Below are 23,825 nucleotides of genomic sequence, written 5' to 3'. Positions count from 1 at the left end.
GAAGACCCTAGAAGCTGACCATGAGGCTCTCTATCCCTTCTGTATGTGCCCTTCCATCCGTCTCCCTTCTCCCTCTACCCTCCTTTCCCTGTCTCTCCCCAGCGCCTCATGCAAAGAAACAAAGTATTTAAGAAGCTCAGTGGGGACATGTACAAAGAGAGTATTGTCCACTGAGCTTTTGGGAATAAGATTATTTGTCCTGAGAACCTTCACATGAGGATGGGCACAGCACAGGAACAGGAAACAGACATCCATCACTGGTGTCAGTGGACTTTGACTCTGGGATCTTCCGAGCCTGTTGCTCGCTCTGCCAGGCAAAGCTGGGACTTCCTTGCTCTACCTCTTAGGAGCCCTGTAGTAGCCTTATGAGAATGAAGAAATAGACGCTGGACTGAGATGAATTCAGTCTACTGCTGGCCCCAGCTAGCACATGGCCACATTCACATCTATGCCCAGTTCCCCAAGCTCCTGGATAGGTGCTTGCCACCAGCAGACAATAGGCTACAAGAGAGCTCCAACTAGGACTCTCTTTCCTCTAGAAAAACTCTAGGGTTAGTGCCTTGACATACCTCCGTGTGAAGGGCACATGTTGCTCAGATGATGTTGTAATGTCCAGAAGAACCTTAAAGCAGTGTATGTGTATGTGATTGTGGTGTGTGTGTGGTGTGCATATGTGAGTGTAAACGGAGGCCAGAAGTCAGTGTTAGTGTCTTCCTCCTCATTCTCAGCCTCTTATTTTGAGATGAGGTCTCTCACTGAGTCTGGAGAGACTGCTATTCTGGCTAGACTGGCTGGTCAGCAAGCCCTGAGGAACGAGCTTCGGTCCTTGTGCTTTTGTGCAGCAAGCACACGTCTTCAGTTCCCTGAAGCATCCTATTCGGGTCACATTGAAGCCCTCACAGTACCATTTTAGCAGAATTGCCAAGGAGGGTGACAAAATAAACTGAGGGACAGCTGGGCTTTGGCTACCTCACGGGGGTGTGTACACAGCAGACACCCACACAGGGTGCCCCGGCAGCATCTGGGAAGGGATAATGGGCTGGTGGAGCTCTGTCACGACATCCTGGTCACGGAACCCTGGCACATCCCACAGCCTTTTACAGACCACTGAAGAGAAAGTGGTCTGGCGCACAACAGAACCATGCAAAGCATATCCTTGTCCTGTTGACCCTTAGGCGGAGCAGAGGCTCAAGCTGTTCAAGATAGCTTGCGAGAAGCACCAGCACCTGTACCGCCTCGCCATGACCGGTGCCGGCATCGACCGTCACCTCTTCTGCCTCTATGTGGTGTCCAAGTATCTGGCAGTTGACTCTCCTTTCTTGAAGGAGGTAAGCGCCTGCCCCGGGCTGCACACTCGGCCTGCTTGCCGGAAACATCTGAGTATTGCTCCAGCCTTGCGCATCAGCATGGGTGAAAGGGCAATAGGCCTGTGGAGATGCAAGCTGCAACTTTGGCACCATGTTTCTTCAGCAGCTTGGAAAGGCTGATGTGGGCCCTCCTCGCAGCAGCAACAGGAGCTGAGTGCTGGTGAAATATGGGAAATAATCAGGAAGAGATGAGCACTGAATGTCTGTCAACTTTGTTCCCTGTGCACTCATGTGAGCAAGGGTGCATGCGGAAGCCAGATCGGCTATCTCTAGCATCACCCTCCACCTTACTCCCTTGAGAACTGAACCTCCAGGGTCAGCTCACCAATTTTTTGGCAAGACTGGCAGCCAGCAGTACCATATAGTACCGTTTCTGCCCACACCCAGGACTGGGGTTGCTGGTATCCGTTCTGCTCCATTTGTTGTTGTTGTTGTTTTCTCCATGATGCTAGGGATCTGAACTCGGGTCTTCATGCTTGCACAGGAAACATTCTTACCCACTGAGCCATTTCCCCAGCCCCTCAGTTTTGTTCTTATTGTTTTGTGTGTATGACTATTCTACCCATATGTATATCTGTGTACTGTGCTTAGTGGAGGGCATTGGGTCCCCTGGAGCTGAAGTTACACATGGTTGTTAGTTGTACAGATGTGGGTGCTAAGGACAGAGGTCCTCTGGGAAAGCAGCCAGGGCTCTTAACCAATGAGCCATCTCTCCAACCATCTTTTTTTGGGTTGAGGCAGGATCTCACTATATAGCTCTGGCTACCTTGGAACTCAGTATAAAGACCAGGCAACCCTTGAGCTCACAGAGATGCACCTGCCTCTGCCTCCCAGGTGCTGGGATTAAAGTTGTGTATTACCACACCTGGCTTCATCTTTGTTCTTAATATTTGTGAGTTTAAAATTTTTTTTATTCTTTTTTTATAATTTATTTATTTTTATTTTATCAGCATTGGTGTTTTGCCTGCATGTATGTCTATCTGAGGGTGTCAGATCTTGGAGTTACAGACAGCTGTTAACTGCCATGTGGGTGGTAGGAATTGAACCCGGGTCCTCTGGAAGAGCAGTCAGCACTCTTAACCACAGAGCCATCTCTCCAGCCCCCAGTTTAAAATTTTTTTAAAGTTTGAGATAGGCTCACCATATTGGCCAATATGTTCGCAAATTCCTGTGTTCAGATGATTCTCCTGCCTCAGCATCCTAAGGTAGCCAGGACTAAAGTCATGTGCCGCTACACCCAAATTTTTAAAACTTAGCGTTTTTGTTGTTGTTGTTGGAATTGTTTTTGGGAGGTTGTTGGTTTTTTTGTTTTGAGACAGCATCTCTACGGCCTCAAACACATATGTAGCCAAGGCAGCCTGGACTGAAGACCTCTTTGTCTTCACCTCCTAAGAGCTAGAATTATTGGTGTTCAGCCTGGTTTTCCTGTTCTGTTGAGACAGGATCTCACTTTGTAGCCTAGGCTAGCCTTAAATAGCAATCTTCCTGCCTCAGCCTCCTGAATGTTGGGATTACAGGTATGTATCACCATACTGACTTTGAATAGTGACTGAACAACCAGCTTGGAAAGTCTGTAAGTGGGCTCACAGAAGCTGTCCCAGATCCCACTGACGGTCCTCCACCTCCCGAATGAGAGGTGGTTTGGTCAACGGGAGTGGCTTCCTGCTCACACCCTTCAGGGTCTTTCCTTGTCTCCCTGTTAGGGGTCCTCAGGCAATAAAAAGGAGGGGTGTTCTATACTGCTTTCTGCTGCTGTCTTTAAGTGTCACTCTGAGCACTTGCCACTTGGGGAGGAATGAGTTTATCTGGCTACATTTTTAGGTCACAGCCCATCATGAGGGAAGTCAGGGCTGGAATTTAGCAGAAAGCATGTAGGAACGCTCCTTGCTGGCTTGGGCACAGACTCACATCTAGTTAGCCTTCTCTAAAAATAAAATGTTACATTTATGAGTGTTTTGCCTGTGTATACATATGTCTGTGCATCACGTGTGTTATAGACAGTTGTGAATAACCATGTGGGTGCTAGCAGTCAAATGTGGGTCCTCTGCAAGATCCATGTCTCCTGCCCTCTCCAACTAGATTCTTTGTACAGCTCAAGATACCCTGTCCAGGGAACAGAGCCACCTCCAATGAGCTGGACCTTCCCGCATTAGTTAAGACAGTCTTTCACAGACATGTCCACAAATCAGCTTGACAAAGTTACTTAGTTGAGAATGCTTTATGTCCGTCCCCCCAGGTGATTCTTGGCTATGTCAAGTTGACAGTCACTGCTCACTAGGAGAAGGGGGTGGGAAAGTGTCATTCGGACATTTCTTGCTTTGTCGCAGGTTTTGTCTGAGCCGTGGAGGTTATCCACAAGTCAGACTCCTCAGCAGCAGGTGGAGCTGTTTGACTTTGAGAAAAATCCTGAGTATGTGTCTTGTGGAGGTGGCTTTGGGCCGGTAAGTATAGCCAAGCGCACTCACTAACTTCAAACCCATCCCATTTCCTCAGATCCACTTACTACATAGTCTCAGCTGGCCTTGACCCCACTACGTCAGCCTCTCCAGTGCTGGGATCCAGCAGTGAGGCCCCACTGCTGCCCAGTTTATATTGAGAACATGAAGTCCCCATGCACGTGATCTCATTTCCTAGTGATGACACTGACCTCTGTCTCTGCAGGTTGCTGATGATGGCTATGGTGTTTCATACATTATCGTGGGAGAGAATTTCATCCACTTCCACATTTCTTCCAAGTTCTCTAGCCCTGAGACAGTGAGTATACTGGGAACTCCTTTTCCAGAAATGGGTTAATTTTCGTTTTGGAAGGAGCACATCTTTACAGAAACATTCAGTTGAGGTGTCAACATTTATTAGCTTATTTTCATATAGATAAATTTCACTCATTTGAAAAGCATAAGTTTATTTCGTTTACCTACTTTCATTGGTTAGCAGTGGTCTTAAGTCTTCGTGTATGTGTATGTATGTGTTTCTGTCATTCTCTTTATTTTAAACTCTGTGAACAAGTTCTGGGCTCACATGAACTTGACGCTGTCTGAGGGAGCCCCTGGGAACCTGTTTGATGTCTCTGTAGCATCAGCCATTATGCAGTCAATGCTACAAAAGCTTCTAGTCTGCCAAGCCCCACCAGACACAGAGTTCTTGAGAATATGGTTCAGGAAGCCAGGCATGAGGTGCACACCTATAATCCTAGGAATCCTGTACTCTGAGGAAGCTGAGGCATGAGGGTTGAGAGTCAAAGATAGCCTGGGATATAGAACAGTGACAGGGAGGCCTCAGATCTCATCCATCTGCCCACATAGCAAGTCACCTATGGGCTGTCCCCCTCTGAATGCTCAGGCTGCTTTCCTCACCCTTTCTGTCATTCCCTTAGAGCTCAGAGAGTGGGATGACAGGAGGCTGGACTAATCCAGGGACGGATGATAATGGGAGACTCTCTGCATTCCTTTTTAGTGCCCCCCCCCCCGTGTGTGTGTGTGTGTGTGTGTGTGCATGCATGCGCATGGGTACAGAGAGCACTGGGTATCTATCCTTATCTTTATTCCCTGGAGACGGTCTCTCTATGAACTTGGAGCTACTGTTTGGGCCCAGGCTGTTTGATCAGCAGGTTTCCACAAATCTTGCTGCCTCTGCCCTCATCCCTGGCTGGTTAAGGCCATGCATTGCTTTTACATGGGTGCTGGGGACCCAAACTCAGGTCCTCAGGTTTGCACAAGCATTTTGTCCTCTGAGCCATCCCCCAGCTTCTTTCATTTGACCTTTAAAGACTTGATGCAGTCCATGCTCCTGCCTCAGCCTCAGCTGCTGACATGGTGTTCTGCTCTGTTTCCTTCAGGACTCACACCGCTTTGGGAAACACTTGAAAGACGCCATGGTGGACATTATCACCTTGTTTGGCCTCTCCACCAATTCCAAAAAGTAACCTCCTGAGCCATATGGAAGGAAGACAGACTCTTGTGATACAAACCAAATGAAGAATAGGTGTTGCTCCTGATTGTAGGACAGGCAGAAAATTGCTCTCCTAAGACTCAGTTTTCCTTCCAGAAGGTTTACCGCCTGTCTCCCTAGAACAACAGTAGGCCCCACTGTGAAGTGTGACCCTACTACATCCAGAGATGCCCTGGCTCCTGGAATACTGGGCACAGTCCCCTCAAGTCTTTTGAATCAGCTCCTACTGGATGAAGAGATTAAAATGCTGGTGAATTCCTGGATTATTAGGGTTGTAGCTTCACATGTGTTAGAGGTGACAAGACTTCCTTGGGGGTAACTTATAAATATCTGGGTCTGGAGGGTGCCTGACTCCACCCAGGCAGTGCAAAGGTCACCTTGTCTTCGGAGCCAGTGGACGTAACAGCTAACACACACGTAATGCACTAATGGAATGCTTGGGCCTGGGCCATCATCCCTTTGGGAGTCCACATTTCCAGGAAGGAGGACACCACCTCGTCAATGTCACCATCCTCACACGTCTTCAAAACCCAGTGCCTTAAAGTCGCAAGCCCCTTGGTAAGCGGGGCATTAGAGACTTATTTGTCAAGTCTTTGGGTGGATATGTGAGGATGTGGCTTCCCCTCACGGTTTCCTACATAGGGACGCCTGCCCCTAAGTAAGCACTTCCCCTACCCCAGAAGACCAGGTCCTTCCCTGGTGAGGCAGCAGTGCTGGAGTCTCATTGAGCAGCAGAATAGGCATGCGTCAGCAGCGGGGAGCAAGGGTTCAGGAATCAAACTCTATAGTTGGAGACCAGCTGGAGAATGTGGCTTGGTATATTTGGCAGCTGGTGGCAAGGAGAGTAGGACCCTGGTCACTGACACAGGCAACCAGAAGACACACACCCTAGACATCAATGGGATCACCTTCTAATCCCACCCAGTCAGAGAGGAGACTTGCTCTCAGTTCCATAGAAGATGAGATCGTTTTGGCAACAGACTCAGGGGTCTTGAGCGATGGGTGCTTTGTACCCAAATGCCATCCCTCAGTGGGAGTGCCTTTCTGAAAGCGCCTGATGGCCTGCAAGGCAATTCCATACCAAGTCTCTTTGGACTTTCGTAAACAGAAGCATAACGGATCCCCCCACATCCATACCCTGTCCTGACAAGCTTAGCTACCGGTGTTTTAAATCATGTATTTATTTTTCTGATCACTTCCAATGTGCCCTCTTGCCTGGATGAATTCCTGCCTCTGTGCTAGCAGTAACACAAAAGTCAGGGTGACCAGCCGTGCCAAGAGGTGCAAGCAGAACCGCTTATACATGTCTTACGAATATGTGTGTATAGATTTTGTAATCTAAAAAAATTACACCTAAGAGGGCCAAAGATTTTTTCCTCTTAAAAATGGAACAAAAGGCAGCATAAATACAAAAGCAGAAGCAAGCAGTAGGTCAGAGCCTCCTAAGCTCTGCTGTTCCTGACCACTGACCAACCTTTGTTAGCCCAGGAGCCCTGCTGGTGCCCAAGTGTGACATTCCTCTCTCAGGTTTCCAGTCCTTGCTGCTCCTGAGCAGTTACCAATGCAATTTTCTGTTCCTTATAGGGTGGGCTTTCACTGCGCGCTGAAAGGAGGCAAGACTATGATGTATTTAATTTAATGCGGAACAAAACATAGTCTTACCTACCGCAGCCAAGGTTTGAATTCGGTATCCTAATCTGTCCATTGCCTGTAAATACCATATGCTGTCTGGATATAAATCTTAGAAATGCATGTGTGAATGGAAGTAGCTGACCATTAATAAAACATTAACCCTGTCTACTCCAGCATTTGTCCCTGTCTCCGGTGTCATACTAATCAGCGAGGGTTATATGACAAGTAGTGGCCTCCGAGCAGGCAGTGCGGGGGATACCACTGTGCATATACAGACAGATGGGGGAGGGAGGGAGGGAGGGAGGGAGGGAGGAGGGAGGGAGGGAGGAAGACATAATAGGTAGATAGATAGATATTGATAGATGATAGATAGATAGATAGGCTGGAAGGTGACTTAGAGGTTAAGAGCACTTGCTGTTCTTGCAGGAGACCCAAACTCGCTTTGCAGCATGCATATGGTGGCTTACAACTACCTGTAACTCCAGTTCCAGGGAATTAGGCACCCTTTTCTGGCCTCCTCAATCACTACATTCACATGTATATGTGTGTGCCCACACATACACACTCCCACCCTCTCTAATAATAATAATAATCTTGGGAGAGAGATGAGATATCAAGCTAGGAGGCACTCTTAGCACTGCTTACTGCTTCAAATTCCCTATATGCCAGTCAAGCTTTTAACCCCAACTCTTGGGAGGCAGAGACAGACAGATCTCTGAGTGCCTGGCCAGCCCTGGGCTACCTAGTGAGAACCTGATTAAAATCAAAAACTGGTGGAAATAATGTAAATACTCAAATACAAAATTCTCAAAAGAAAAATATAAAAAAAAGGAACACCACTTTGGGGGCCTCAGTTTCTCCACTGGGGGCAGGACTGATTGATCCCTGGAGAATGGGTCCCTCCAGCCTCCATTCAAGCACACAGAAAGGTCCTGCCCACCAGCCTCAACCCAGGCCTCGCCCATCATGCTCAGGCCCCGCCCACCACGGGGCAGAGCCCGCCCTCCACGACAAGGCCCCGCCTACCACTACCCAGGCTCCTGTCAGCTTGGCCGAGGCCCCACCCACCACAGTCCTGGCCCCGCCCCGTCCCTAACGGTCAACGGCCCGCACAACCTGTCAGGGTAGAGGCCCGCTGGGCGGCCGCGTCGTGTCGCTGCTCTCGGGTCCCCACGACCATGGAGGACGCTCTGCTCGGAGCCATGACGGGCCCTGAAGACGAGCTGGGCGCCGAGCTGTTCGGGCCGGAGCGTGGGTTCACGGACGGGCTGGCGCTGAGCCCCGCGACGGGTGCGGCCGAGCGGGAGGAGCTGCCAGTGCTGGCCGACGCCTACCTGGGCGCCACCGAGCCTGGGGAACAGCTGCTGCGCGCGCTCAGCCCCTCGCCGGGCGCCGAGGTACCGGCCGCCCTGCTCGGCGACTTCCCGGGGCTGCCCGAGCTCCGCACCCCAGACGACGCCGCGCCGCCGCCCGCCTACAGCGTGCACGTGCTGTCGTCGTTACTTCCCGGGGCCCGCGGGCCCGCGCTGTTGCCGTTGAGCGCAGGAGTGCGCGTGATCCCAGTAAGCGCCGGCAGGGGACGCCGTCGCACCGTCTCTCCGCGTGCATTACCCGCCCACCCGCCCCCCTCCCTCGGGGTCTTGTCCCAGACCGCAAGTTCACTGAGAGTCTGCGCGTCCCCGGGTGACACCTGAGTACTCCTCAGTCTCCCTGCCCAGCCTGTTCCCCTTCCGGAACACACACCTGCTTAGCATCACATAGCCAGGGATCAGTCATTCATTCCTGGTCGGTCAGACTTGTGTGTCGCCCCCCCCCCCCAACCCCCGTCCCCGCCCTCACCCGGATGGTGTTAGGGATGGAACCCAGGGTCTTTTGCGTACTCAGCAGATTGTCTTCAGCCTAGTCCTAAAAGTCTGGGTTTGTTTTATTTTATACACGCTTGCTCACACCAAAGACTTTAATTTATTGATGAGTTCACTAATTGATGATTTTTCCACCTTTGTAAAATAAGGGACAGTTCTTCAAACCTATGTAATGGCGTCTGAATGAATGCTACTTCTCAGTCAGCTACTGTTCCTTGAAATTGCTAAGTGGCTGAGAATGACCTTGAACCTGAGTCTCCCCGCCTCTACCTCCTGAGTGCCCAACCACACCCAGTTTATACAATGCTGGGGATCAAACCCAGGGCCTTGTTCAAGCTAGTCAAGCACCCATCCAACTGAGCCACATCCCCAGCCCTTCTTAAAGGAAGCCCAGTACACGTGTTAACCTCCAAGGAACCCAGCTTGGGAAACTGGGTTCCTCATCCAGTCAAGTGTGTCAGGTCTAGAGTAAGCTTTCATGGAATAGTTTTTGAATCTCTGCGGAGATGACAGGAGCCTGGCTTTGTACAGCATAAGTCACAGTAGCTGGAGCTCAGGGTCCAAAACTGCTGTTCCCTGCTTAATTTAAAATTCTCCACAGGAACTTTAGCCCAGCCTTATCCTGAGGCAGAGGCCTCCCCAAGTTTCCTATGTTTCCAGATGCCAGCAGTTCCATTTACCCTAGTGGGAGCTCACCAGGCACCTTGTCTGATGGCCCTCCCCTAAGTGGAACAGGGAAGAAGGTGTGCCACTGTTGAAGACATGCTCTCTTTTAGTGTAATTCAGGTGCTGTAGATTATTGGATGACAAAACACTCTACTTTTTGAAATTTTAGATTTTTAAAAAAATGTGTTTGTCTACATGTGGACATACTGTATTCATGCAGTGCCCACAGAGGCAGAAGACAGTGTCAGATCCCCTGAAGCTGGAGATACCCACAGTTGTGAACCATCTGGTGGGTGCTGGGAACTGAACCCAGATCCTCTTCAAGAGCAACAATTGCTCTTAACTGACGAGCCATCTCTTAAGTCTCTCTTTGAACGTGTTGAGACTATTTTCTGATTCATTATTTTAAAAGAAGATAGGACATAGGTATATTTATCCTTTAAACAAATAGAATTGTTGTTTCTATTCTAGTAACTATTCATAGTAAATCACTAACATCTTTTTGGTAGATCTTTTGGTTTGTTTGTGGTTTTTTGAGGCAGTTTCTTGTAGCCCAGGCTGGCCCTGAGCTTTGTGTACGTGCACATGATCTTGGATTCCTGCTCCCCCACGTGTCTAGCTCAAAGGGCTAGGAGTCCAGGCTTAGGCCAGCTTACATGGATCTTTCTATGGGAATCTCTTTCCTACATGTTCATGCATTTAAGTTTAGTCTACTGTGGAACAAACGGTTCTGATATTTAGTGCTAATGAAGAGACCAGCAATTGTGTTTGTGGGTCCAGGGAAGGTATTTCAGTGAGACTCCAGCAAACTACTCCTGGCAAGTTCCTAAGGCAGCAAGCACGCCCCCCCCAAAAAAAAGAAGTGTAAGTAACCTGCATTTTCATAAAGTTTGAAATGTCTGAGGAAGGCTGTCACTCAAAATCTAGCTGCACTTGGTTGTCTTCTTGAGTCTGATCTAAATTTTGTAACCATTGGGACCTTTCAGCTTTTAAATCCCATTGCTTCTTAGTAAATGTAATTTTGTCATGTTTATTTTATAATTAGATTTATTCATTTGTGTGTGGCTGCATGTGCCACAGTACGCATGTTGAGGTCAGAGAATAGCTTCCAGGAATTGATTTTCTCTACCGTATGTGCCCTGGGGATCAAACTCAGGTCTTCAGGCTTGGTGCAGGTGCTCTTACGTACTGAGCCATCCTGCTGGCCCTGTTTATTTCTTTTTGATGCAGGCTCTCAGTATGTCTCTAACACTAGTCCTCTTCACACCCCATGACCGATGGCTCTCCTCAGAGGCCTTCTTCTGGGGCTGCTCTGATGCTTTACCCCCTTCCTTCCTCACAGGACAACGGTTCTGGTGCTGAGAACCAGGGAAGTCTTTGCTCTGAGGCTGACCCACAGCTCTGACTTCAGTGTTCTGTGCCCTGCCACTGTAGCATGTATCCCTGCACTCGCTGATGTCACCTCGCTTTTCCAGGTTGAAATCAAGGAAGCAGGTAGCAATGTGCCAGGCAGCAACCCCGAAGATGCGGCTTTCCAGACCCCTCTGACTCAAGAATCCTGCTGCAAGTTTCCATCATCCCAGGAGGCAGAGGAAGCTTCCAGCTGCCCCCGGAAGAAAGACTCCAGTCCCATGGTAAGATCCCCGTGGGCCCTGTCACTGACTTGCTAAGTCAATGCTCTTTGTTCATCTACAACGTGAGTCAACTTGAAACCTCCATCTTTCACCTTTCTCCCCCAAGATTCTCATCTCTGCCCCACCTCAGAAAATGAAGTAACGATTGGGACACTGCTGTGCCCCACAGGGGAGTCACCAAAGTCACACTGTCCATGTAAAGTACAGAGTTAGGAAATGAAGTAGGGATAGTCTAGGGACAGCCTAAGTAAGCTTGCAGGATTGGTTGGCCCAAGTCTGTGCTTCTATAGCCTTCCTGCCTGCCTCCAGGTTGCCAGTGACAATAGTGTATAGGGTGTGGAGACTGTGTGTTGTCATTTCCTTCTCCTGCAGCTCTGCAGGCAGCCCTTCTATGCCTGTCTTAGCCATAGGTGGTGTGCGTTGTACTTCTGGAACTGCTCAGGGCATGTGACAGAATCACCAGTGCTTCAGCCGAGCTTGGGCTACACAAGTAGTGCACCCTCAGAGCCTTCAGCAGCTCCTTATGAGGCCTGGTTGAAGACACAGAGGAAATAAAGTCAATGGGCATAAAAACTACCTGTTAGATAACAGCCTGGATCTGTGGCAAGAGGGAACAACCAGCAAATTAAAGCTAATTCTAAGCCGGGCGGTGGTGGCGCACGCCTTTAATCCCAGCACTCGGGAGGCAGAGGCAGGCGGATCTCTGTGAGTTTGAGGCCAGCCTGGTCTACAAGAGCTAGTTCCAGGACAGGAACCAAAAGCTACGGAGAAACCCTGTTTCGAAAAATCAAAAAAAAAAAAAAAAAAAAAGCTAATTCTACAGATGTACTCAGCCCCCAAGGGTCTCAGAGGTGGGAAACTGGGATCCGGGAAAAAGCTCAGTCCCTGTTCATAAGGCTGTGGATTGAAGGCCATCAGAAAGGAATCCCTCTCCACAGGCACATGGTCCTCCAGAGGATACAGTAGAAACCTGTGAGTGTGTAGACATGGCACAGGAATACATGGGGTGGGGCTAGAGAGCAGCAGTTAGTGTAGAGGAAGACATAGAGAACATACCACCTTCTCCCCCTCCCCCCCCCCCCCCCCCGCCCCACATTTAGACCTGCCAGGGGCGAGTCTTCTCAGATTTCCTCTGTTCCTGCTCCAAACTGGAGTCACTTAACCGTCTTCACCATGTGGTTCTAGGTGATCTGTCAGCTGAAAGGAGGTGCCCAGATGCTCTGCATAGACAACTGTGGTGCCAGGGAGCTCAAGGCACTCCATCTGCTTCCTCAGTATGACGACCAGAGCAATTTCCCACAGTCAGGTACCACAGCACACAGGCTGCCCTGGCTCACCCTAGAGGTGGTGAAGAATGGGGTAGTGAATGAGTGTTAGTCTTTGTGTCTAAGAAGGTGAGGAGGCCTAGGAGGAGGCTGTCCCTAGCTGGCCGGCCAATCTAGGCTGCTGACCAAGAGTCCAGTGGACCAGTGAGAGACCCTGCCTCAGAAAAAGACAAACTGGTGGATGGCTACTGCAGGACAGTCCTCCAGCCTCCACAGGCCAGTGCACACACAAGCACCACAGCCCCACACAGACATGCGCAAGCACACACACACACACACACACACACACACACACACACACACACTGACAGTAAAACAGGCCAGTCATGTATTAAACGAGTGCTTGGGCAAACCAGGACAATATCAGTCAGAGAACGGAACACAATCGATCACCATAGCCTAATCTGTCTAGAGCACATTAAATGACTCTCGGTCTTATCTGGCTCCTCCACTGCCTTGCCTTCTAGCAAGTGACAGCTCTCATCATGATGGTTCTGCTTCATTCCTCCACTCAGGGCAGAGGTGGCTCACCTGAAACGTTATCAGCCTACCCGATGGCTCGAGGCTGGGCCACTCACATGTGCTTTAAATGACTGGTGTTTTAATGGAAACAGTCTGTGTGATCAGTAAGGGCCAGCGATCTGTTTCTCTGCTTTCATCATCAGACGTGCCAAGGACTCTCCAGTGACCTGATAGTCACCCAGCCAATTCCTCACACTGACTCCAGAATTAACAAATGACCCCCAAAGGACTCATCCACACACTTTAAAGCTGATGAATGGCTAGAGAAAGATTAAATGATGTGGTCTTGCGCCTGTGTGTAACCAAGCCTGGCCTTGGCAGTGAGCTTCTCTGGGTAAACTCAGGGATCCAAACTGCTATGACAGAAGGTAACCTTCCAACAGTCTCAAGTCAACCAGTCTCTGTAGCCCAGGGCAAAGAGAAGTCTAACACTGTCTCCATACTCCCTCCTTGATCCAAAATGGATCCAATCCACTAGGTTTCCATTGGAAATGTAAAATGCCTCAAGGTGTCCAGTGAATCTACTGTGTCATGTAAGGACATCTTGGCACATGGTTTTGGAAACTGGGTGCTAACATCTTTTCAGTACAGTAGACCTCTGCAATGCTCAGGCTAAACAGGTTTATGATTTTAAAAAAACAGCAAAAAAAATATAAGTTTAAAAATTACAATAACACAAAAGCGTCTATAGAAAAAAAAATCACAAAACCCAGGAATAGTGATGCACATGTGTGACCCAGCCCTGGAAGGTAGAGACAGGAGGACCAAGCTCAAGGATTACATGCATGGTGAGTTGAGTCTGGGCTATATGAGACCCTGACTAAAAGCAAGGGGCAGGAGAGACAGCTTAGCAGTCGAGAGCACTTGCTGCTCATCTGGAGACCCCAGTTCACACCCACTACTCTGGCTCACACACTGCCTATAATCCTGCACTCAGGGAGCTGACACCCTCTTCAGGCTTCTGCACATTGGCATACATACACACACACACACACACACACACACACACATGCATAAATAAAAAATTAAAAACAAAAGGAATAAGATCAGGATAAGCCTTGCCTGTCCATGGTAGACCCACACCTTTGGATGCTTGCTGCCATTTCATGTCAATTTTTTTCTCACAGATCTCCCTAAGCCAATGACAACTTTAGTGGGAAGACTTCTGCCAGTACCAGCAAAATTAAATCTCATCACACAGGTGAGTCATTTAGTACAAAACACACTCGATGTCGTCTCCTGGCATTTTCCTGGCTGCACTTATTTACCTCAGGTTATACAGTTTACAGTGAGAGCCAGCGCTCATGGCACATGCCTATAATTTCAGAAGTTGGGAAGTGGAGATGGGAAGATCAGGAGTTCAAGGTCATCCTCATCTACATAGCAAGTTCTAGAACAGCCAGGGTCACATAGAGCCTTGTCTTAAGAACAACGTCAAATCAATAATAAAATAGTTACTATGTATTTGTCTCTTCATACCTGTGTCAGACACTAAGATGGAAGATCAGTAGTAGGGACATGAGGGACTACAAGGGCAATGGTTGGTCACAGCATTAGCCAGGAGTCCCTTATGCTCCCAATGGCTGGCCCTCCACCTGAACAAACGCAAGCTCAGAGAGTTGTGCTAGCAAAATGTGGGGAGGGAATATAGGATGCCTATAGAATATGAGTGTTCGCAGCTGGGGATGTTTTTGGTCAGGTAGGAAAGGTGTGGGTATAGGGATGGAGTCCAGCTACAAAGTCTAAAAGATAAACAATATTTGCCAGTGAGATTTAAGATATCCAGGTCTCTCTGTTGTTCTGAGAATGTAGTACTTTTGGAATACTTCTAGTCTGGGGACATTTGTAACTGATTTTATTTCCAACTACTTGTTTGTGGACACAAAGTGTTCCAATGACAGTGTCACCAGCCTCCAAGTGGCAACTGTATGCACTACTCCCTAGCTTGTCTTTGCTGGCCCCAGGCCCCACCCCACCCTGACTGTTTTCATCATCCCTATGGTCAGACACTTTGTATCCTGGGGTCCTGGGCCTGGGTCTAGGAATAGCTGTGAGATGGTCTCAGCCTGTGGGCTCAATGTCAGTAGACTTGCTGTGGTTATGAGACCTGGATATGGGATTGTGATATCCACCTGTAGGGGCTGCTACTGACACTTCACACACACACTGAAGAGACCGTTCTTGCTTTTGCCTCTATCCAGGTTGATAATGGAGCTCTCCCATCGACTGTCAGTGGAGCTGCCTTCCCCTCAGGACCCACTATGCAAGGGCCACCCAAAATAGCTCTGGCTGGGTAAGGATTAAAATTGGAAGCCACTCCCTTTAATGCAAGCATCCAGGATGTTGTTGTATAAGATGCACTCCTGCTGCACTCTAGAATTACCTTTGCTGAAGGATCAGTGGTCATCTCCCCTTCCCAGCAGGGTCACTGATCACCTGTGGGTACATCAGTGGTGACTCCTGGCCTCCCCTCCACTGTCTGCTGTCCTGTGCATGGTCCGTGGTCCCCTGGCTGTTGTAGCTCTCTCATGGTTTTTCCTGCACTTGGGTAGTGCCACGCTGTTTCTTGAAGGCTGTCGTTGATACAGTTCACACACGGGCAGCTGCTTATGTGATCATCTTTGCTCCATCATTTCACAGAGCAAGAAGGGGCCTCTCACTGGGCAGAGGGTCTCTTCCTCTTTTGGGCACACTCTGAAATGGGAGTTGGTTTGTATAATGAGTATAATGGTTTGCAGGGCAGGTTTTGTTTTGTTTTAGCTTTTGAGACAGGGTCTCTCTATAGTTCTGGCTATCCTGGAACTCACTATGTAGATTATGCTGGCCTGGAACTCATAGGTCTACCTGCCTCTGCCTCCAAGTGCTGGGAGTGACAGCCTCATGCAGCTCAAACTGACCTAAAACCTGCTATGAAGCAAAGATTGGCCTTGAACTCCTGATCTTTCTGCCTCCCTTTCCTGAGAGTTGGAGTGAAGTCTGTACTCCTCTTCTTTCACATGTTAGGGCACAGGGCCATTTGGAGAGTGGAGCTTACAGCGCTGGCTTGTGAGGCACCAGCTTGTCTGAGTCACTTACTTTCTTGAGTTTCTGCTCACCTGGTCACCTTATACTCTGTGGCTGCTTTCTCTTGTGGATTTCATCAGTGGGGCATTTAGATGAAGGAATTCTGGGAAGTTTAGGTGTGAATGAGCTTCCCCCAGAGTATGGCTTCAATTCTCCCTGGAGCTGTGGATCCCAAATTGGAGTCTCCAGTTCCAGGGTCTGCTGCCTATGGAGGGAACATGGAACAGGACATCCCAGGCATGTCCTCGAACACTATTTTACCTTTCCATAAGCACCAGGGCAGGATGACACGGGAAATACTGCCGTCAGCCACTCCGGAACAATGTAGATGTAGAGGTGGCTGCTGGCGTGCACCAGAAGTGGCAGGTGCTTCACTGACAAAAGGGGAGCACCATATTCAAGTGGTGGCTGTCCGTGAGGTTTCCCAGGCAACAATGGGAGTAGACTGATGGCTGATGATGCCAGTACCTTGTACAAGAATCCCTAGATGATTGGGGTGTAGGAGCCTGAGATCAGGGAGAGTGCCATGCCCAATTTCTCTTTGCTGCTACTTAAGTTGCTATGTCAACTTGACTTGACAGGTCAGGGCTGTTGGCAAAGAGGAGCAGTGTTGCCGAAAAGGAAAAACCACACTCTGGGAAGAAGGTGTGATACTTGGTGTTCCCCTCACTGCTGTCCCAGGGAGAGTGGAGGAGAGCAGAGGGCAGGGAGTGAGATGATGGACGGACGGCGTGTCTTCCAGGAAATAGTGCTGATTTGCCAGGTCAATGGCTTTACTAGTTTCTTTCTTCTGTGTTAGTAGACACCACACCCCACCTCTAATTCTGATTTTCTTATGAAAAGTCCAAAGAAAGTCCCTAAACTGAGTCACCTGTCTTTGTATGCGTGTCCTTATCTCAGGCTGCCTGTGCCTTTCCCTCACAGATACTGTGACTGCTTCGCCAGTGGGGACTTCTGCAACAGCTGCAGCTGCAACAACCTACGCCATGAGCTCGAGCGCTTCAAAGCCATTAAGGTAATGCACTTGACAGAGCTTTACCCGTGTTGTCAGCGAACAGTCTCCAGAGTCCAATTCAGACAAAAGCATAGACAGATGCAGTGACCTGGGTGAGATATAGTGATACCCAGCAACCGGGGTGCTTCAGGGCTGCAGCAGAGTCTGGGATGCTTTGACTCATGAGCAGAGTCTATCTTGGCTCAGGGATCATAATTCTGGGTAGCTCCGTGGAAGGAGGTACAGTGTATTATCACCTGTGGGTGGGAAGCACTTGGTTGAGCCTCATAGACTAAGCTTTCTGTACTGGTATATTATTTGTGTTTTAAGAAATAAAGCTTGCCTGAAGATCAGAGGGCAAAGCAGCCACACTACTCAACCATACAGGCCAGGGAGTGGTAGCACACCCTTAATCCCAGGACTTGGGAGACAGAGGAAGAGGGATCTCTGTTAGATCAAGGCCACCTTGGGCTACACAAGATTGAATCTGTCTTAAAGAGAAACAGCTCATTTGGGATCACACGCTTTTAATCCCAACACTAAGGAGGTGGAGACAGGAGCTATATGGCTGGGCAGAGCGAGGAATATAAAGGGGAAGAGAAAGAAATTCAGTAGCATATGGAGTCTGAGGTTGGTGGAGAGCTTTGCAGGATTGCCCCTTTGTTTGTCTGAGACTTGGTAGCAGTAAGATCTCTCTAGGGCTTGGCTGCTTTGCTTTTCTGATCTTCAAGTTGAACCCCAATATCCATCTCTGGGTTTTTAGTAATCGTTCTACAATTTTCATCCCTCTAGCTTCAGGTACAAAAGGATTGAGACTTTCTCAAGGGGCAATGAAGCTGCTGGCTGACTGCAGGATCCTGCTGCGTATATGCCTTCCTGTGTGCACAAGGACCAGGGAATGGGAGGGATAGCTAGGCTGGGTCTGGCATCTTCTCCAGGGAGACACTTCCAGCTGAGGCCTGAGGGTATCCTGTTCAAGGAAACAAAACTGAACCTTGGTCAGCCTGTCTGGTTTGGTTTCCCTAGAACAACAATCCCCCTCTTGAGTTGCAGATATATCACTTAGAGCTGTCATAGCAATTCCGATATGGTCAGACTCAGAGGACAAAAGAAAATGGCCACACCCTGAGCTTTAGGGCACCAACTGTTGCTTTTTATTTAGCAGGGAGTGTACTCTGTTACTGTGAGATCAGGGCTCGCGTGTGCCAGGGATGGGAGCATGGCTTATGCAGCTAGCTGCTTGAGAAACGATCAGCAGACACTCTGTGGCTACATATTTGCCTAGATGTCACCCAGCTGATGGAAATGAGAGGAAATCCTCACAGACATTTGCCAAGCAAGTTCTTAGCAGCTTCATTCATAACAGACAAAAGCTGCTCCCAAGCCCTCAGCCCATCAGTGGTGGGATGGAGCAACTGCCAGCTGGATGAACAGAATGTCACTCACCACAGGAAAAGACCAATGGTTCCCTCCACTGGAAGGAGTCATGTTGGCCTCACCCTTTTTCTGAGCCATGTACACACCACCTACCTAACACCCCTTAAGCTCCCAAGTTTGTCAACAGAGTGAAATGAGAGACAACATTCATTACAGAGAAAGATGGCTAGGTGTTGGTGTGAGTTGTTCTATGCCATGACCTCACCTGCCTCAAGCAAAGATGTGAGGCATGCTGGGAAAGTGTTTTTACCATGTACTATTCTTATAGTACGTAGGCGTGGCTCTCAAATGCAGAGAAAGGGTTCAGTGCTTCTAGAGCCCTGCTGCACCTCAGTTCTGTGTGTGGCATGGCCGCACAGAAGCCTTGAGACCTCTGGCGTGCCTTGAGGACACAGCTCCCTCAGTGACTTCCCCAGTGTGGCCTTCCCTTTTGTGGAGCCTTACTTCTGGGTTCCACACATTTCCTGATGGTTCCCATGTTCTCTCTTAGGCGTGTCTTGATAGAAATCCCGAAGCTTTTCAACCGAAAATGGGGAAAGGCCGGCTGGGCGTGTCTAAGCTGCGACACAGCAAAGGGTGTAGCTGTAAGCGCTCGGGCTGCCTGAAGAACTACTGCGAGTGCTATGAGGCGAGTGGGCTTCCCATCCTTCCTTCCCAAGGGGAACGGGAGGTGCTGTCAGCTTGATGGGGTCTAGAGTCACCTGGGAAACAGGCCTCTGGCCATACATGTGGGAATTATTTTGAAGTGGGAAGAAAGACCTGGCCATTGTGGGTGGCACCACTCCCTGGCTGGGGTCCTGGACTGTGTAAGTGGAGAGAGGGAGCTGAGCAGCAGCAGCAGCATCCATCACTCTTTGCTTCCTGATTGTGGATCCCATGTGAGCAGCTGCTTCAGGCTCCTATGGTCTTGACTCCCTCCCCTGCTGGATGGTACCCAGGAACTGTGTGCTGAAGAAAGCCCTTTCTCCTTCCAGTTGCTTTTGTTCAGGGTATTTTTATCACAGCAACAGGAAACAAAACTATGACACAATTCTGTTTTTATAGGCAGGTCTCCTAGTTCAGGCTGGCCTGGAACGCAGTCCCTAGCCAAAGATGGTGACCTTGAATGTATCATCCTACAGCCTCCACCTCTAGAGTACTTGCTTTATGGCCATTCTTTAATGCTGCCATGCCTGCTTCCCTCGCTGGTGAACAGCCTCTAGTATTAATCTGAACTAATCTGACCAAGCAGATGGGTGAAGGTAGATGTGAGTGCTGGGTGGCTTGCGGGAGGGGGTACCCTGGTTTCAACAAAGTATTTTCTATCATCAGGCCAAAATCATGTGTTCTTCGATTTGCAAATGCATTGCTTGCAAAAACTATGAAGAAAGCCCAGAGCGAAAACTGCTGATGAGCACACCCCACTATATGGAGGCTGGGGACTTTGAAGGTAACCACCATCTGTCCCCAGCCAAGTTCTCAGGACCTCTAAAACTGAGAAAAAATAGGTAGGTGCTCTGAACAATTAGACTGGAAGTTCTGAGGGAGGCTTAGAAACCACATCTGCATTGGCTGGAGCTCGCAGTGCACACATAACACACACACTGGGCTTCCTTCTTATCTTGGCCTTTCTTTCCCTTTGCCCTGTCTGTGTATTCCTGTTTATACTTACAGGCTCTGCCCAGGCTGTTCACAGGAGTAGTGGTATTCTGATGTCTCTGAATGAGGTCAGAGTCTTGCTCAATCTGTCAACAAATGCTGGGTCCTACCTGTCCCTTCCATATTCCCTTCCTCTTCTCTTTCCTTGTCTCTGTCCATTTTCCAGGCTAAGGATAGAACCTAGGACCCAGGACTTTCTTCTTGAGCTGTGCCAAGCTCACTACTGACCTTTTACTGTGGGCAGCAGTACAGATGTGTTTTGGACACATGCTGAACTCTTAGCGGTAGGGACTGTGGTTGGATGTCTTCCCTTGGGTAGTTTTGAAGCCACACTAATCTTAGTCTCCCAAGGGCTGAGACATCATTTGATCATATATTAGACTTGATTTTCCTATTTAAAAATATTATTCCCAGGGGTTGGGAAGGGTCACTCTATAGGTAAAGGCCTGCTATGCAATCATGAGGACCTAAGTTCAAATCCTAGCTCCCATATAAAAAAATCAGGCTTGATGGCCTATGCTGGTAATCTCAGTACGGGGGTGGGGGGTGGGGATGAAGACACGGTTCCTGACTCATTGACTAGCGAGGCAAGCCAATCGCTGAACTTTATTTAGGTCAATCAGTGAAAGACTCCATTCTTGAAAATCAGGTGGACCTTCTGGGGAGACCATGCAATAGTAAAGCCTTGCTGTGTAAACTGAGAGTGAAGTCTGCGTGGTTGTGGCAGGTGCCTGTAATCCCAATGTATGGGAGGCAAAAACAAAGGATCCCTGACTCAATAATATATATTCGTCTCAAAATATAAAGTCAAGGAATGATCAAGAAAGATACACAGTGTCAACCTCTGGCCTCCACACATGCATGCAATTACACCCATTCATACAAATGCACCATACACTACACATGTACACACATGAACGCACACCCCAAAACCTAAACAACCAAAGGAAGAGCATTCCTTTAAGTGCTGTGCAGGTGGTCATCCAGGTATCACAAATGAGCCAACTTCATTCTGCAAAGCCAAACTCAGGCTTATTTGGTTAAAGATGTGAGATGCACTCTCACCAAGCCTGCATCCTCTGTGATGCTCTCTGCATCATGGGACCAGCCTCCTTTGAGGTTGCTTGAGGGTGTCAGTGTTAGCCCTGCTCATAGGTGGTTGGGTAAGTCTCCCTGCTCTAGAGCTCAAAGAAGAAATGGCCATCCCTAAACAGTCAGCGCAGACCAGGCCAGGACTCTTCAGGGTGTCCAGGGTGAGGTGAACTCATGGTATGCTCACAGATGTGACAGGGGAGTCTCAGAGTCACACAGCACTTTGCAGCTCGTAATGCCCTGCAGACCCCCAGCCTGGCTGTCACACTGTCAGCTCTCCTCTGCTGACTAATGCCGGGGGCTGAGGGCATCTGTACACTATCTGGAAGTCTGACATCACCAAGCCCTGTGTGACCTGTGACTTTGCCACTGAAGCACATGAGCCTCTAGGTCTGTCAGTGGCCTTCACACTGAGACATTTATACTCTGCCAGGGTCCCTATGCTGCTCTCCCAAGCCCGACCCTCACACCTTCTTTTATTTAGTTATTTGCTTCTGGTGTGTTAAAACAACTTATCTCCCTCTAGCCCAAGTGGGGACACAGGCCTGGGCCAGTGGGCTCAGCACAAACAGAGCCCCTTTTATTAGCAGAAAAGCACATGGCACCTTTTTAAAAGATATCTTTTGGCAATTGTATGCTTGTATGGAATGCATTGTAATCATAGTCTTCCTTTGGCTCTCTTTTCCCCACCCCATCCTTGTGACCCTCTTCTTCCGAACTAGTCCTCCTCCTCACTTATATTTTTGATTGTGTGTGTGTGTGTGTGTGTGTGTGTGTGTGTGTGTGTGTGTGAGAGAGAGAGAGAGAGAGAGAGAGAGAGAGAGATTGATTCACTTGTTTTGTGTTTAGTTAGGGCTTCTCACCTGTGTGGAGGGTGTAGCTATTTACTAGGTATGGACCATTTACTACTGGCTACATCCCTGAAGAAAATGTCCCTTTCCCCCAGCAGCCATTAACTGCCAGTTACTCCTCAGAGAGGTCTGGGGCCTCATGAGCCCATCCCCTATCCATGCTGGGATATTGAAAGACAGTACTGTGCAGGATCTTCTGAGATGTTTCCTGGGCCTTGAAGGGGAGGTGGTTTGGGTGTCCCTTCTAGAGACCATTGATCCTTGAACTAGAGTGATTGGGCACTGCCAGGCTGGATGGTAAAGACGCTGAGTGGCTGTGTCTCTCCTCAGGCAGACCTTCTCCTGTATCTCCTGGGAAGTAGTGGAGGCCACATGTGCCTGCCTGCTGGCCCAGGGCGAGGAGGCAGAGCAAGAGCACTGCTCTCCAAGCTTGGCCGAGCAGATGGTCCTGGAGGAGTTCGGAAGGTGCCTGTCACAGATTCTCCACATCGAGTTCAAGTCCAAGGGGCTGAAAATTGAGTAGAGTGCAAGCTGGTAAAGGGGATGCCTGTGGCAAGCCTCAGCTTTGGGGAGTTTGCACCTAGGAAGGTGGTACCACGGGAGGGGCATGAGGCCCCTGTAATATGGCCAGGCCAGCCAACTGTGAGGTCTGAGCCATCCCACTGTGTTGGATCAGCCAGCCTGCTCAAGCCACCCTGAAGTACAGGCAGGCAGATTTGTCCTGGGGGCTGGACACTGGCCCTCTGGGGACCCCCTGCCCTGCGTAAGAAGAGTGGCTTTCTGATTGTTGTTATGTGTTCGCTTTTCAAATCGCTTAGTAGTTTCCCCATTCAAGTTGTTATGAGCCTTTAAGTCTCCAAAGAGCAAGGCTCTGCAGGTACCCCAAGTCACAGATCAGGTGACCAGCAGGGGTCTTCCAGGCCAGGCCTGTGACAGAGAGTTTGGTAAGGGGGTCAGGTGGGAGCTAATTTTTCTGAATTTCTGCTTGAATTGAGAAAGCAGTCTCCTGTCCAACCCTCATCTCCACAATTACTATTACATTGTGCCCAGCAAAACAGTCGCAGTGACCAGCTTGCAGACACCAGCAGGTGAGGTGGGCGATTGTGCCCATGCTTCGCATTCTGTTGTGAGAGTGAACTTTTCCAGATTCCCAGTTGGACCTAGGTTAGTAGTTGAAAATAAAAAAAATTCTCTCTAGACTCCACTGAGACCTTGTCTCTTCATGAGTCTGCGTTCCCTAACAACACTGCTGCTTCATCACTTTGAGAGGCTTAAACCTGGGCATAGCTGGGCGGTGGTGGCACACACCTTTAATTAATCCCAGCACTCAGGAAGGCAGAGGCAGGTGGATCTCTGTGAGTTAGAGGCCAGCCTGGTCTACAGAGCTAGTTCTAGGACAGCCAGAGATACACAGAGAAACCCAGTCTCAAAAAACCAAAAAAAAAAAAAAAAAAAAAAAAAAGAAAGAAAGAAAGAAAGAAATGAAAAGAAGCACCTAGGTACAGACAAGACAGTGGTAGAGGTTGTCTGGGGAGCCAGGAGTTCACTGACAAGAGGGAAAAATGACTGGAGAAGGCTCCACCAGTAAAGTACTTGCTGTGTAAGCTGGAGGACTTGAGTTCAATTCCCAGAACCCATGTTTAAAAACAAACATCCCCCACCCACCCAGCCCACAGCCCACTCCTGCTACAGCCACATAAAAAACAAACAAAGCAAAGCCAGACACAGGCTTGTAATCCCAGCACTGGGGAAGTAGAGACAGGAGTCTCCCTGGGGCTCACTGGTCAGCCATAG

The 23,825-nt window shown here is 49.1% G+C and overlaps 2 protein-coding genes across 2 annotated transcripts in view; both read left to right on the top strand.

Annotated features, from left to right (window-relative positions):
• The window catches only part of Cpt1a (carnitine palmitoyltransferase 1A), a 62,582-nt gene extending 55,467 nt beyond the window's left edge, over positions 1 to 7,115 (top strand). The window contains exons 16-19 of the mRNA XM_041661202.1: positions 1,176 to 1,328; positions 3,695 to 3,808; positions 4,029 to 4,121; positions 5,203 to 7,115. Of these exons, the coding sequence (XP_041517136.1) occupies positions 1,176 to 1,328; positions 3,695 to 3,808; positions 4,029 to 4,121; positions 5,203 to 5,289 (447 nt within the window). The 3' untranslated portion in view covers positions 5,290 to 7,115. The remainder of the gene's footprint in view (positions 1 to 1,175; positions 1,329 to 3,694; positions 3,809 to 4,028; positions 4,122 to 5,202) is intronic.
• Positions 7,116 to 8,125: 1,010 nt separating this feature from the next.
• Positions 8,126 to 23,214, top strand: Tesmin (testis expressed metallothionein like protein). The gene is made up of 9 exons (XM_041661930.1): positions 8,126 to 8,509; positions 10,951 to 11,109; positions 12,295 to 12,415; positions 14,084 to 14,157; positions 15,158 to 15,249; positions 16,944 to 17,034; positions 18,941 to 19,078; positions 19,762 to 19,937; positions 22,362 to 23,214. The coding sequence occupies exons 1-9, from the start codon at positions 8,126 to 8,128 to the stop codon at positions 22,552 to 22,554; spliced, it is 1,428 nt and encodes a 475-aa protein (XP_041517864.1). The 3' UTR covers positions 22,555 to 23,214.
• The last annotated feature ends 611 nt before the right edge of the window (positions 23,215 to 23,825 follow it).

The sequence above is a fragment of the Microtus oregoni genome, unplaced genomic scaffold, assembly GCF_018167655.1.
Source record: "Microtus oregoni isolate MIOR12 unplaced genomic scaffold, Mior012 000012F_ref0000307, whole genome shotgun sequence".
Lineage (NCBI taxonomy): Eukaryota > Metazoa > Chordata > Mammalia > Rodentia > Cricetidae > Microtus > Microtus oregoni.
This window is presented reverse-complemented; position numbering and strand designations above follow the sequence as displayed.